A 15,518-nucleotide genomic window follows, 5' to 3' on the forward strand; every position below is an offset into this window, starting at 1 on the left:
GGTAGTTAGATGATTAATAAACTAACTGTGATCTTGTGGTTGCCTACAGCTCTTCAAGACTGACTGTTAATTTTTAAATCAAAATTTTGATGTAAGTGGTATAACTTTATCCATATTATAAAAATACTTGGAAAGTAGAAAAAAAGAAAAGAATTACTGTAACCCCACTATCTTGATACAATTGCAACTTTAATTTTGATATTTTTATCTTATATTTTGTTCATGTGTATATTTTTTAAGTACTCCTAAATTCTAAAGTTAAATGTGATAATAAAACCCTTTGAAACATATGATCTATGATTTCAGATATGCCCATTGAGTCCTGTAATGTTTAGTATCATTGTTTAGACACATAAAAAGACCAGAAGGATAACATTGGATTTCTCAATCTTTTAAATGTTCATATTTTTCCTATGAGTCCCTCAGTTATGCTGTGGCTGTAATCCAAAGAGTGATCCTGCTTTGCATTTTCCCACATGCTTTTTTAGACAAGAAGTGCCAAAGTTTCAAACCCCAGACCAAGCTCATTATCATGATCGTACTACCTTAGGATAGAATGGATTTAGGTAGAATGGATGGATATGAATGACGAGGTTAGAAAAGAAAAACTAGCAAAATACATGAGTACAGAAACAAGAATAGATTCAAAATTATGGTGGTGACAGTGAGAAAACATAGTATTGTTTCTACATCTAATAGTGTTATGAGTTGAATGTTTGTGTCCCCTGAAGATTAGATGTTGATGCCAACAAACATGTTGGTATTTGGAGGTGAGGCCTTTGGGAAATAATTTGGTTTAGATGAGGTCATGAGGGTGGGGCCTCCATTATGGTATTAGTGTCCTTGTAAGAAAAGGAAGAGACCAGTGCTTGCTCATTCTCCACCATGTGAGGATACAACAAGAAGGTGGCTATCTGAAAACCAGAAGGAGGGCTCTCACCAAGAACCCAACCATGCTGGCACTCTGATCTAGGGCTTCTCAGCCTCCAGAACTTAGAAATAATGCCTGTTGTTTAAGCCACCCAGGCTATGGTATTTTGTTATAGTAGCCCAAATTGAGCAAGACAGTAATTGGTACCAAGAAATGGGGTGTTGTTATAATAAATACCTAAAAATATAGAAGTGGTTTTGGAACTGGGTAATAAATAGAGGCCAAAAAGGTTTTGAGGTGCATGCTTAAAAAAAGCTGAGATTTCCTTGAAGGGATTGCTAATGGCGACTATGGTGAGCTCTCACAAAGAAGAGAGCTGGAGAGAAAGCTTCCATCTTCTTAGAGGACACATAAATAATTAGGAACAGAATGTTGGTAGAAACATAGAAAGTAAAGGCCATTCTAGTGAGGTTTCAGATGGCAATGAGAAATATGTTATTGGACAGTGGAGAAAAAGGGTGATCCTTGTTACAGAGTGACAAGGAATTGGCAGAATTGTGTTTATGTTCTACTGTTTTATAGACGGTAGACTTGTGAACTGTGAAATTGAATATTTAGCTAAGGAGTTTCTAATAGAAGCAAAGTGTTAAAGGAGTGGCTAGGTTTCTCCTTACTGCTTATAGTAAAATGTGAGATGAGAAAAATGAATGGAAAGAATTGTTAAACAAAAAGGAATCAGAACTTAAAGATTTGAAAAATTCTTAGCCTGTCCATATTGTAAAAAATGAGAAAGCATGTTTGAAAGAGAATTCCAAGGGTGTAGCTGACTGACCATTCGATAAGGATATTAGTGTGGGTGTGACTATGGACCTAATCAGCCAACTCAACTGAAGCTGGGAATGAAGATGGAATTATACTAGCAGAAACGCTGCCAGCTGGGCCTCCTAACAGAAAACATGGGACGGAATGGCAGAAGGTTGTAAACATGTATAATCCTTCAAGAAAAGGGAAGAAGGACCCCACTGGTGATTCAGAGATCATGAGGGCTGCTACTCACTCCCACTACATGTCCAGGGGCAAGGCTGCCTCCACCTGTTTTTTTAAATTATTTTTTTATTAATTTTTTTCTTTTTAATTAATTTATTTATTTACTTATCAGTGTTATTATTATTATTATTATTTGCATTCTAAGATGTTGGATGTTGTTGCGGATCACTTGGGGAGAGGGGGAGAGAGGAAAGGGGAAGAAGATAGGATGAGAAGAGGAGGAAGAAGGGAGGGTGGGTCATGGTCAAAGCCCATGGCACCACTCTCATTCTGGCAGGGGAGCCCAGGGGGCTTCTGGCAGCAGCTTGGTGGTCATCACTGGGCTGGATGTGGATGTCGGGGACGTGGCTGAGGCCCTTGGCCCTCACCTCCTTGGCTTGTGAACCCAGGGGCACTTCCAGTGGTGACTCGGTGGTCATCACTGGGCTGGATGTGGATGTCAGGGGGTGTGGCTGAGGCCTTCGGGCCCCAACTGCCCCAGCTTGAGAGCCCAGAGCACTTCTGGTGGTGGTTTGGTGGTCATTGCTGAGCTGGATGTGGATGTCAGGGGGGTATGGCTGAGGCCCTTGGCCCCCCACTGCCTTGGCTCAGGTACCTAGGGTGCTTCCAGCAGCAGCCTGGTGGTCACCACTGGGTTGGATGCAGATGTCAGGAGGGTGTGGCTGAGGCCCTCAGCACCCTCCCCCCACCACTGCCACTGCTCAGGAGCCCAAGGTGCTTCCATTGACCACCTCAGTTTTAAAGGTCAGGACTGCCACCCAGCAAAACCTCATGGGCAGTGCTCTGACTGAGAGCTGCTTGGACAGGGCTCCACCAAGTGGTGGCCCACCCCACCAAATCATGAGGGTGATATTGCCATCCCAGTGCATCTGGAAGGTGAGGCCATAACCCCAGTAGGACTGGAAAGCAGACATTGAACCAGGGAAGATTATTCTCAAGCCTTAAGATCTAATGGTATTTGCCTTGATAGGTTTGGACTTGCTTGGGACCCTATTACCCCTTTCTTTTTTCTGATTTCTCCCTTTTAGAATGGGAATGTCTATCCTATGCTTGTCCCACCATTGTACATGTACTTCAAAAAGTTCATGGAAAATGAGACCCCTCATTTTGTAAGAATGTAACTTACCTGGTTTCACAGGTTCAAAGCTGGAGAGGAGTTTTTCTTCAGGATGAATAATTCCTTGTGTTTTATATGTGTTTGATTTAATTTAGATGGGACTTTGGACTTTAGAGTTGATACTGGAATGAGTTAAGAAATTTGGAGATGTTGGGATAAAATGAGAATGACATGAATTTTGGGGGGCCAGTGGTGGAATGTTATGGACTGAATGTGCCTCCCCAAAACTCATAGGTTGAAGCCCTAATTCCCAATGTGATGGTATTAGGAGATAGGGCCTTTAGGGTATGATTAGGCTTAGATGAGGTCATGAGGTTGGAGCCCCTATGATGTGATTAGTGTTCCTCTAAGAGGAGAAAAAGACACCAGAGCTTTCTCTCTCCCTTATGTGAGAACACAGTGAGAAGACAACCACCTGAAAGCCAGGAACAGGGCTCTCACCAAGTCTGCCAGCACCTTGATCTTGGACTTTTCAGCAATGTCTGTTGTTTAAGCCACCTAGTCTGCAGTGTTTGTTATAGCAGACAGTTTGCAGGTGATTTCTCCCGTCCCAAAGGTTGTTGCCTTTTTATTCTGTCAATTGTATGCTCTGATGCACAAAAATTTCTAAGTTTGGTGTAGTCTCACTTGTTTATTTTTGCTTTTGTTGTATGTACTGTCACATCCAAGAAATAATTGCAAAGTCCACTGTCCTGAAGATTTTCCCCCCATGTTTTTTCCTAAGAGTTTTATTGTTTTGGTTCTTAAATCTAGATCTTTAATCCATTTTGAGTTAATTTTTGTACATGGTATAAGAATCCAATTTCATTCTTTTGCATGTGGATATCCAGTTTTCTAGACACTATTTGTTGAATAAACTGTCCTTTCCCCATTAAGGGGTTTTGGCACTCTTGTCAAAGATCATTTGACCATAAATGTGAGGGTTTTTTTCTGGACTCTCTGTTCTGTTCCATTGTTCTAAATTTTCCATTGATTTTCCTTTATGCCAATACCACATTGTTTTGATTACTGTGGCTTTGTAATATATTTTGAAATCAGGACATGTGAGTCCTCCAACTTTGTGCTCTTTCAAAATTGTTTTGTCTATTTGGGGTCCTTTGAGATGCCATGTGAATTTTATGATTTATTTTTCTATTTTTACAAAAAGTAGCATTGGGAATTGTGATAGGGATTGTACTGAGTCTAGATTGCTTTAGGTAATATGGACATCATAACTATATGAAGTCTTTCAATCCATGAACATAGGATAGGATGTCTTTCCATTTATGTCTTTAACTTCTTCCAACAGTGTTTTGTAATTTTCAGCATCAAAGTCACTTCCTTGGTCAGATTTATTCTTAAGTATTTTATTCCTTTTTTATGATGTTAATGGAATTACTTTCTTAATTTCTCTTTCAGATTTTTCGTTGTTAGTATATAGAAACGCAGTTGATTTTTGTGTGTTGATTTTGTATCTTGCAGCTTTGCTGAATTCATTTATTAGTTGTAGCAGTTTTTTGTGTGGAATCTTCAGGGTTTTCTACATATAGGATTATATCATCCGGGAACAGAGATAATTTTACTTCCTCCTTTCCAACTTAGATGCCTTTTCTTTCTTTTTCTTACCCAAAAGCTCTGGCTAGAACTTCCAGCACAATGTTGAATAGAAGTGGCAAAGAGGGACATCCTTGCCTTGTTCCTTATCTTAGAGAAAAAGCTTTCAGTCTTTTACCACTGAATGTGATCTTCACTGTGGGTTTTTTATATATGGCCTTTTTTATGTTCAGGTAGACTACTACTTTTTTTTTTTTTTGGCTTTTTAAATCAATATTTTTTTATTTTGACTTACACATTGTAATTGTACATACTTATGGAGTGCAATCTGGTATTCTGATACATATGTGTTGTATAATAATTGTGTCAGTGTAGTTAATGTATCAGTCACCTCATGCATTTACCATTTCTTTGTGGTGAAAATATTGAAAAGCCTCTCCTCTAGCTACTATGTAATATACAAAACTTAACTGTTAACTGTAGTCATCCTCCTGTGCAATAGAACATCAGAACTTATTACTTCTATTCCTAGTTTGTTGAGGGTTTTTTATCAGGAAAGGGTATTGAATTTGTCAAATGCCTTTTCTATATCAGTTGAGGTAATCATGTGGTCATTTTAACTTTTAAGCATAATTTTATTGAAGTATAATATACACAGAGAAGTATATACATAATCATTTATGTGATGTGCAAGAGGGAAAATAATACATTCCCATTTTATAATTCTCTGTACAGTAGTCCCTCTCATTCACAGTTTTGCTATCTGCAGTTTCAGTTACCCACGGTCTGAAAATATTAAATGGAAAATTCCAGAAATAAACAAGTCATAAATTTTAGATTGTAGACCATTCTGAGTAGTGTGATGATTGCTGGGATGTGAGTCATCCCTTTGTTCAGCATGTCCACACTGTCTGTGCTACCTGCCCATCAGTCACTTAGTAGCTGTCTTGTTTATCAGGTAGACTGTTGTGGTATCACAGTGCTTCTGTTCAAGTAACCCTTACTTTACTTAATAATGGCTCTGAAACACAAGAGTAGTGATGCTGGCAATTCGGATATGCCAAGGAGAAGCCATAAAGTGCTTCCTTTAAGTAAAAGGTGAAAGTTCTCACTTTCATAACGAAAGAAAAAAAATCATATCCTGAAGTTGCTAAGGTCTACAGTAAGAATAAATCTTTTATCCCTGAAATTGTGAAGAAGAAAAAAGAAATTTGTGCTAGTTTTGCTGTTGCACCTCAGACTATAAAAGTTATAGCCACAGTGCAGTGATACATGCAGAGTTAAGATGGGAAAGGCATTAAACTTTCGGGTAGAAGACATGAACAGAAATGTGTTCCAATTGATGGCAGTCAGGTTTGGTACAGTCCAAGGTTTCAGGCACCCCCTGGTGGTCTAGGGACATATCTCCCAAGGATGAGGGGGACTGATATATATTACATAATGTATATTACACGGTGTGAAATTATTTGATTTGATTTAAAGTACTCAGTGGTTTTACTGGACTTTTAGTAACTTAGCAATATAGATTATGCCAGAAGTTAGATTTTCCCTTATATATAAACACATAATGTTTAAATGACATGCATTTTTATGAAACAGTTAAATAATATAAAATGTTCCATACTGTAGTCTTAAGTATAAAATCTTGAAGTAGATACCTATGTTGAATGTTTTTTAAAATCTTATAACAGTTTTTATATATATAAATGGGAAATTGTTTTTATTTATTTTTTTTATTTTTATTTTTTTTTTGTCGTTTTTTCGTGACGGGCACTCAGCCAGTGAGTGCACCAGTCAGTCCTATATAGGATCCGAACCCGCGGCGGGAGCGTCACCGCGCTGCCAGCGCAGCACTCTACCAAGTGCGCCACGGGCTCGGCCCGGGAAATTGTTTTTAAGTTAAATAAACTTGTGTAAGAGTTTCAGCAGAGATTCAAGATTTAAAAATAAACATGAATTTAATCTCTTATAAAAGTTATAAAACGTCTTGACACTTACTACTGAACTGTAGTATGTGGCAAGCATCCAAAAATGTTTATTTTACCTTTTAGTATACAATAAAACTTATGACTGTTTAATTTGCTTATCTTGAGCTGTAATATGCTGACTTTTTTTGGTTGACGTTGTATATAGATGGTAGACTAATACTGCTTACATCAAGTCTTTTACTTTTTATATGTGATACTATATCTACACGTAAATATTTCTAAATGTGTGTTTTGGTTTATTGTAAAGTAGGTATCATTTTAAAAAGAATAGTAAAACCAAAAATGAAGGAGTAATTTAAGAACTTAAAACTTAAAAGTTTTTTTCCTAGTCATGAGCAAAGCTTTCTACCATTTTACTTTGTCTGAGGAATCAGTGAAAAATCATAGTTCTTCTGTGTAGTTCCTAGAGACAGGGTGATGAGGAGGATTGAGTCTTTGTGATCACCTTCTCTTCTCATAGCAAAGTATCAGTGGTAGAGTTTCCTCACTCAGTCATTGTATTTTAGTGCCTATCCCAGTGTTTAAATTAAGTAGTGGTGGTTAAATTAAATAAATATTATATAGAGATGGAAGAGGTGGAAAGACAGACATACATGGAATTTAAATAGAGGCGACTTTAATATGTCTTAGTTTACTGACTACTTTGATAGACAGTTGACCAAGTTGTAAGAAATATATTTCCTTAAAATGGTCTGTTGACTGAAAAAAAGTAGTCAACAGAGCTGTAGAATTTTCTTTGACAATAATATCTCTTTAAGCTAAAGAATGAGACAGATCTTGAATGTATTACATTATAATATATTTTAAAGATATACACACAAATGGCTATATATTTTTGTCTTTCAGAGTTGGAGGGTTATCCAGTATATTAATGTCTTATTGATAATGGCAGAACATCCACCACTACTGGACACAACTCAGATTTTAAGTAGTGATATTTCTCTTCTATCTGCTCCTATTGTAAGTGCAGATGGAACACAACAGGTAAGGAAACTGAAATGTTTAATTCCTTATGTCTAGTATACATATGTTTCTTTCAGAAGAATGAAAAATTTGAAAGTTAAACTTCACAATAGTGGATTCCTATTAATTCATGTTTTAAACTCCAGTTCATAATGTTGTTCTGGTTTTATAAGAGGATAAAATGAGACTTTTTTTGAAGTTGCTTCTAAAATGTCTTGCTAATTAATGGTCATGTTTATTTTGTGTATATTTAGTTGCCACTAAAGTTGTTTTTGTTTTCTTTTAGACAAACAATGTACTAGTCTCTGAGTGTTTTTTTTTTAAAAAACTAAATTTAACCAGATATTTTAATGACTGTTATAAATGATTACTTTGTCATTGTGAAATTATGGCTTAATTATGCAATTAAATGACTGCCTACCTTATATAATAATAAAACTTTATCTGTTTCTTCCCACTGTCCTCTTCTCACCAAACCTCTCCCCAACTTCCAAAAGCAAATACAGAATTCCTGAAAAGCTGATATGTTTTTTCCCCAACCCAGGGCTTTAAAAATGTAGTTCTCTGGTTGCACTGACTGTTCATTTCCCCAGTAATCATGAAGGGATGAGAATAATGGATTTTCATAAGTTCCTATTACATGCTAGGCAATTCTCACAACTACCCTATATGGTGGATATTTTAACATAGTATGTTTAAACGTGTTTAATAAACAAAGACTAAAGACATAACAAATGATAATGAGAAGGAGAAGGAACAGTTTGGGTGCTTATTATATAACAAACATTGTGCTGAGAACTTTATGATATCATTTAATTCTTTCAACAATCTTAGCAGGTAGGTACACCTGTCCTTATTGTACAGATGAAACAAATTGAGTTTCAGAAAGGCTAAATAACTTGCTCAAGATCAAACAAAACTTGTGCTCCTAACCATTACTCATACTGCCCCCTTGGGAAACTAAAAGAAAAAGTTTTATTGTTACTTTACAAACTTAGAATCTATAGTGTACAATTATGATTTGCATGTAAGATAAGGGGCTACTTTGTTAACTTTTCTGTTGAAAAATCAGTAGGAATTAGCTTGGGTTCTAAATTTTTGTTTTGTGTAAACATGGCATAAAAAAGTGTTGTGTCCTACTTTGAATTTTCACATGTGCTCAAATAGCTTTTAGCAGCAACTTCATTTCACTAACTTGCTTTCATGGTCAAATTTGAGACTGTTAAGATTTTTTTCCCTACAAAAATAATAGATGTGGCAGGTATTCATTTACTTTATGAGTCTCTCAGAGTGTCTTTAGTTGTTTGTTGCTCAGGCTAGCCACTGGTTTCAAGTTGTTGATAGTCTAATGCATAAAAGAATCTAGTAAGCAGTTAATACAGTACATTGATGTAGTTGCCATAGTTGTATGTTCTTTTAAGGGGAAGACAGCAGGCTGAAACAACACCATGATGCCCTCTCAAGACTTATTTCTCTCCTTGCCCTGAAAGATTCCGTTGGTGGAGTTTTCTTGAAATCTTGAGGATTCCATAGCTATCAAGTAGCTGTGGTGGTGTAGATGGATATAGAGAAAGGATCTAGGAATAGAAGAGCCTACCCACTAGAGCAAGATTTAAAGGATCAGGTGGGGTCAGTAGGTCTAGAGGACAGGTTTTTTGGTAGAGTAATAAAATAGGTTTCTAACTAGCAGAGTACCATGTAGTTTGATAGGGAGAAAGCTAAATAAAGATGAGTGGAAAGATTTGGGTTTGATTTGGGTGACCTAAGGCAAGTTATTCAGCTTCCCTGAGTATGTTTGCTTTTCCATAAAATGGAGGTAATATCTTCTTAGAGTAGTTATAGCTGTGTAGGTGAAATCAGTCTGAAAGAGTTCAGTAAATGTTTGCTGAATCTGAATTGAAGCACTCAATAAATGTTTAAAATTCTGAAGACACTGTAGATACGCCAGTCAGAATTTAAATCAATAGAGATAGTCATTACTATCAGTGGATCAGAAAACTAGGAAAATGGTTATGGAGGATGAATGCTAAGGTGTAAATCTAAGAGAGTAGACCGATAGCTGTGGTACAATGTAAGGAACTAAACAAAAATAGTTAACAGAGGTGGGAGGACGATAAAGTTGACAGCAGAACATTTCTTTGTCTTAGTTTAAGTATTTATTGGTAAGCCAAGTAAGAGCTTGTCTATGGAGATAGGACACCACCTGGTTGGTGCCTGGAGTAAAGCCACAACGAGAAGATAGTTTCTGCCAATGGTAAGTGTTGTGCACAAGCATGGTGTTAAAAATTCAGTATAACAGGTATTTTGCCCCTTGTCTTGACTTTCTTGGGCGTATTATACTATATGGGATGATTTCTTCTTCCACCACCTGAATCAAGTAAATTTTCTTATAGTTAGCTATTAAGATTACTATCTCCTCATCAATATTTTCTGGATTTATACAGCAAGCGTAGTTGCTACTGTATCATATTACACACAGTGGGTCTTTTAGCTTATGAATTATACTAGAGGGACTCCCTTTGGACATCACTACTAGTGTTGCTTTTAGGGAAGCTGTATTAGACATTTACTCATTTTGGCTGGCAGCATCTGAAACCTTTTTTGTGTTTATGAAATCCCCAATCCCTCCCCTTTCTTCATTAGTAAACTTTTTAGAGCAGTTTTAGGTTTACAAGAAAAATTTAAGCAGAGAGTTCTCAATACCGCCTCTTCTGCACAGTTTCCCATATTATTAACATCTGATATTAGTATGATACATTTGTTACAAATAATGAACTAATATTGATTCATTATTAAGCAAGGTTCATAGTTTATATTAGGCTTCATCTTGGTGTTGACAGTTCTGTGGGTTTTGAAAAATGCATAATGTCATGTATCACCATTACAGTATCATATAAAATAGTTTTACCCTCCTAAAAATCCACTGTGCTTTACCTATACATCCTTCCTTTACTCTCCCTGAACCCTTGGCATCTACTGATCTTTTTACTGTCTCTCTGTAGTGTTATCTTTTCCAGAATTCCGTATAGTTGAATTCATACCTTTTTAGACTGGCTTCTCTCACTTAGCAATATGGTCTAGACAGTTTCTTTCCATGGCTGGTACAGTGATTGAACCCTGGACCTTGGTGTTATCAGTACTACACTGTAACCAACTGAACTAACTAGTCAGCACTCATTTCTTTTTTATTATTGAGTTGTACTCCATTATATGTATGTAACAGTTTGTTTATCAGTTCATCTATCAAAGGACACCTTAGTTACTTCCACTTTTTGGCAATTATAAATAAAATTACTTTAAACATTTATGTGCAGATTTTTGGGTGGACATAAGTTTCAACTCGTGGATAAATACCTAGGAGCATGATTGCTGGATCGTATGGTAAGACTGTTTATAAGAAACTACCACGCTTCCTTCCAAAGTGGCTGTACCCTTTTGCATTCTCAATCGTGCCTGATTTGAGATCATATCCTTTCCTGGTAGAGAAGTAGAGCGTATACGAGCACTTGTGATATTTCATTAGAACCTCCAAATCAGCATTAGGGAATATGAGCTTCAAGCACAAGTGGAATGCCCAGCTGTATTCACCATTGCCACCATCAAAAGAAAAGTTCAGACATTTTGGTTTCTTGTTTAGTTCAGTGCTTTCCTAATTTAACTTTACCTTCTCTAATTTTTACTCATTGACTTTCCAAAAGGGTTGAATGCGTTTAAACTTCTGGTTAAGATCTTTAAAAACTCAGCCTGCCTATCAACCTTCTTTATCAGAATTGTCTCCATTTCATTAATCTTTTTTTATTACTTTTTTGTAACCTGCCTTTTCTCATTTGTACCCATAGGGTTTTAATTTATTGAGGTGACTTGGAGATGACACAGAGAAGCCAATGCCATTGAAAGAAGATTTTTATCACTTACATTTTCCAAAGAAGGAGGCACACTGTGCTGTGCAGGCAGAGTCACCAGGGGAGCATCAGGTTTTGGTCAGGAGGCAGAAGCAAGAACAAGGAGAAAGCCTAGGCCAAAGCTTTTACTGGTGTTCTCACAGGAATGGCAAAGCAGGGCAGAGTAAATAATTTAGGATTGGCTAGTTTTAATAATTCCAATGGACTTTGGGTTGTAGGGTTGGTCTCTAGTTGCCCAGTATTAGGCCTGGGGATGATTTAGGTCAGGGGAAATATTGGCTTGATTCATGAGAATTAGATAAGGTGGTTGGTACTATAGACTTGGAGTTAGTTGGTTTGCATATGAGATGTGTGCTTCTGGCCAAGCCCTTTGTTATCTGTAATAATTGCCTATTCTTATGAGGGGCAGTCTTTCTCTGGCCAGTGAGGCCACAAATGTCAGAACATCCAGAATACAGAAAATATGAGTGAGAACATGCAGTATTTATGTTTCTGTGCCTGGCTTATTTCACTTAACATAATGTCCTCTAGGCTCATTTATGTTACCACAAGTGACAGCATTTCAGTTCTTTTTATGGCTGAATAATATTTCATTGTGTATATATACCACATTTTCTTTATGCATTCACCTGTTGATGGGCACTTGGGTTGAGTCCGTTTCTTGGTTTCCTATTGTGAATAGTGCTGCAATAAACATGGGAGTGCAGATATCCCTTCAACATACTGATTTCCTTTCCTTTGGATATGTACCCAGTAGTGGGATTGCTGAATCATATGGTAGCTCTAATTGTAGTTTTTTGAGGAAGCTTTATACTGTTTTCACATTGTATCCCATAAATATGTACAATTATTATGTGTCAATTAAAAATAATAATAAAATAAATTTTAAAAAAGAATACAGAAAATAAGAAAATATGGTTAATATAATTGGCCCTGTGATTGCCAAACAGGCAAATAGTGAATCTAAGAAAATATAGAAAATGCCCTCAGCTTACTGTTTTTAAAAATTGTTTTAAATTGTGAACTATAACATATTTTTAGAGAAGTACATAAAATAAGTATATAGCATTGCATATGATTATAAAGCACAAATCTTATAACTATCAATCAAACTAAGAGACAGAATAGTGCCGATACTCTAGAAATCCCCCGTGTATTCCTTTCACATCACCCTCTGTTATTGGAGGTTACCACTATCCTGAGTTTTATAGTAATTGCTTCATGACTTTTCCTTATACTTTACTAAGCAATAATAGTGATTTTTGCCTATTCTTTATCTTTACATAAACTAAACTTCACTGTAACTATTCTTTATGACTTGCTATATTATTTAATATTGTTTTGTTTCAATAAGGATGAATACTTATTGTTGTATGCAGCTGAAATTTGTTCTTTTTCATTGCTGTATAGGATTCCATGTATGAATATGCCACAATATATTCATTTATCTGTTTTATTCTTGATGGACATCTGGGTGATTTCTAATTTGGGATTATTATGAACAATGCCTTTTGTTTGTTTGTTTGTTTGTTTTTGATTTATCAAACTGTCAATATGTATCTGGCCACAAACCCTTTGTCAGTCATAGATACGGTGAATATTTTCTCTTATTCTGGTTGTCTTTTCTCTCTCTTTGGTGTCTTTTGATAAAGTCATTAATTTTAATGTGACCAGATTTACCAATTCTTTCCTTCTAGAGTTAGTATTGTTTCTTATTTAAGAAATTTCCTATGCTAAGGCAATGAAAATATTTTCTACACTATCTTCTAAAAACTATAGTTTTGCTTTAATTTTTAAAATTTTATTCTAAAATCCACTGGAATTGAGTTGTATCAAGTATGGGTCGAATTTGATTATTTTTCTCTCTCTCTATATATATATATATACCCAGTTATCTCAGCACCATATATTGAAAACACTGTCATTTTCCTATTGCTCTGTAGTGATACTTTTATCATAAATTAAGCGACTTTTATTGTGGGGTTGTTTCTGGATTCTTAATTCTGTTCCGTTGGTCTGTTTGATTATCCTTGTGCCAAGAATACACCAAGACTTAAAGTCTGGTAGGGCAGCCATCCCACCTTGTTGTTCTTTGAGAGTATGTTGGTATTCTTGGCTTTGTGTTTACATATAAATTTTAGAATTAGCTTATAAGTACACATACACACACACATATGCACACATGACCTGCTGAGATTTTGATTTTGATTGCCTTGAATCTGTAGATCGATTTAGGGAGAATTAAAATTTTTATAATATTGAGTCTCAATTCTTGAAGTCAGTATATTCATCCATTTATTTAGGTCTTGGGCTGGTTAGTCCAGTTGGTTAGAGTGCAGCGCTGATAAAACCAGGATCAATGGTTCGCATCCCCTTCCCGGCCAGCCACCAAAAAAAAAAAAAGTATGTCTTTAATGTCACAATGAAGTTTTATAATTTTTCACATAAAGGTTTTGAGCATCTTTTTTTTTAGAGGTTTTATGTCGTGTTTTCTTTTTATTGAAACATAATTGATTGTACATGTCTGTGGAGTACAGAGTTGCATATCAGTACCTATGTGCAATATGTGATGCTTAAATCAGGATAATCAGTATATTAAATATTATACAGTGTAATCATTTTTTGCAGCCCTGTACTAATTCCTCCCTTACCTTTCTCCCCCTCCCCCTTTCCCAACTCTGATAACCTCTAGTTCTGTTCTCTCCTTTTGAAAGTTTAGTATATTATTGTGATTGTTGTATCTTTCTTTCATTTTTCATTTGGTTTTTTTGTTGGTTTTTTTTAGTTCCCACTTATGAGCAAGGACATGTGGTGTTTTTCTTTTGATATCTTCTCTTAGATTTATTCTTGGGCACTTGATTTTTATATACTATTACAAACTGTGAGTGTGTGTGGAATTTCATTTTCTGTTGCTGGTAAATAGAATACAGTTTATTTTTGTGTATTGATTTAATGTCCAGCAACCTTGCTAAAACTCTTAGGCATTCTGAGACTCATTCTTAGTCTCAAAGAGGCTCAGAAAACAGTCTTAAAGTTTTCACCACATTGTCGTTAAGTATAATGTTTATCGTAGAATTTTATAGATACTCTTCAAAAGATTGAAGTTCCCTTCTTTTCCTTGTGTACTAAGAATTTTTTACTCTAAGTGGGTGTCAAAAAAGTTTCATTTTCCGCATCTCTTGAGATAAGCATAGAATATTTCTCCTTTAAATTTTAATATGGTAATTTACATTGATTTTCGAATGTTTAACTGCTGCTGTATTTCTGGAACAAACCTAACTTGATTGTGATACAAGTTATCATTTTTATATATTGCTACATTTGGGTGTGGTAATATTTTTTCTAGGATTTTTATTTTTTGTCTACATTCATGAGTGAGATTGGCCTATAATTTGGCTTTTTCCTAATATCCTGGGTTTTGATATCAAAGATATGCTAGCTACATAACATAAACTGGGGAGTATTCCCTTTTGCCCCTATTCTCTGGTTAATTTTGTATAAACGTAAGTTTTTTCTTCCTCGACTGTTTGGTAGAACTTGTTCAGTGAAACCTTCTGGGCCTGGAGTTTCTTTGACTTAAGTATGGAAATGATGGAGTAAATCAAGCTCATGCCATTAATACTTTTGTGTTAAATTTGAGAATAAATTTTGCTATTACTGTGATAATCTGTGTGTATTTGGTATTTAAGCAGTATGAAAATGTTTAAGAAAATTTGAATTTATTATATGTTTAATAAGAACTATTTAAGTATTGTTATGGTCAGGCATTTGAAGCATTTAAAAAAATACATTAATCTTATTAATGCAGATTAAAATGTTTAAGGAGAACAAAGCTGGGAAGAGAAAATATTGTAATAGATGAAAAAACAGAAACCCAAATTAAGGTCATATTGATACACAATTTGAGAAATATTAAGGAGACAGAATTGCTGAACAATTCATAGAACAAAACTGAGAGGATAAAAATTTCCCCATGCTTTTTCTTTGAATATTTGGGTGGCTGGCAAGGTCATTCACTAAGATAAGTCTTATCAGTCAGAATAGGCAAGATTATTTTATGGTAGCAAACAAGCTCTTAATCTCAATTGTTTACCAAA

The 15,518-nt window shown here is 35.6% G+C and overlaps 1 protein-coding gene across 2 annotated transcripts in view; it reads left to right on the forward strand.

Annotated features, from left to right (window-relative positions):
• FNDC3A (fibronectin type III domain containing 3A) overlaps nucleotides 1–15,518 on the forward strand; it is a 194,308-nt gene that overhangs the window by 34,087 nt on the left and 144,703 nt on the right. For both annotated transcript variants that reach the window (XM_063101768.1, XM_063101769.1), the window contains exon 2: nucleotides 7,403–7,540. In XM_063101768.1, the coding sequence (XP_062957838.1) occupies nucleotides 7,442–7,540 (99 nt within the window). In that variant the 5' untranslated portion in view covers nucleotides 7,403–7,441. The remainder of the gene's footprint in view (nucleotides 1–7,402; nucleotides 7,541–15,518) is intronic.

The sequence above is a fragment of the Cynocephalus volans genome, chromosome 7, assembly GCF_027409185.1.
Source record: "Cynocephalus volans isolate mCynVol1 chromosome 7, mCynVol1.pri, whole genome shotgun sequence".
Classification (NCBI taxonomy): domain Eukaryota; kingdom Metazoa; phylum Chordata; class Mammalia; order Dermoptera; family Cynocephalidae; genus Cynocephalus; species Cynocephalus volans.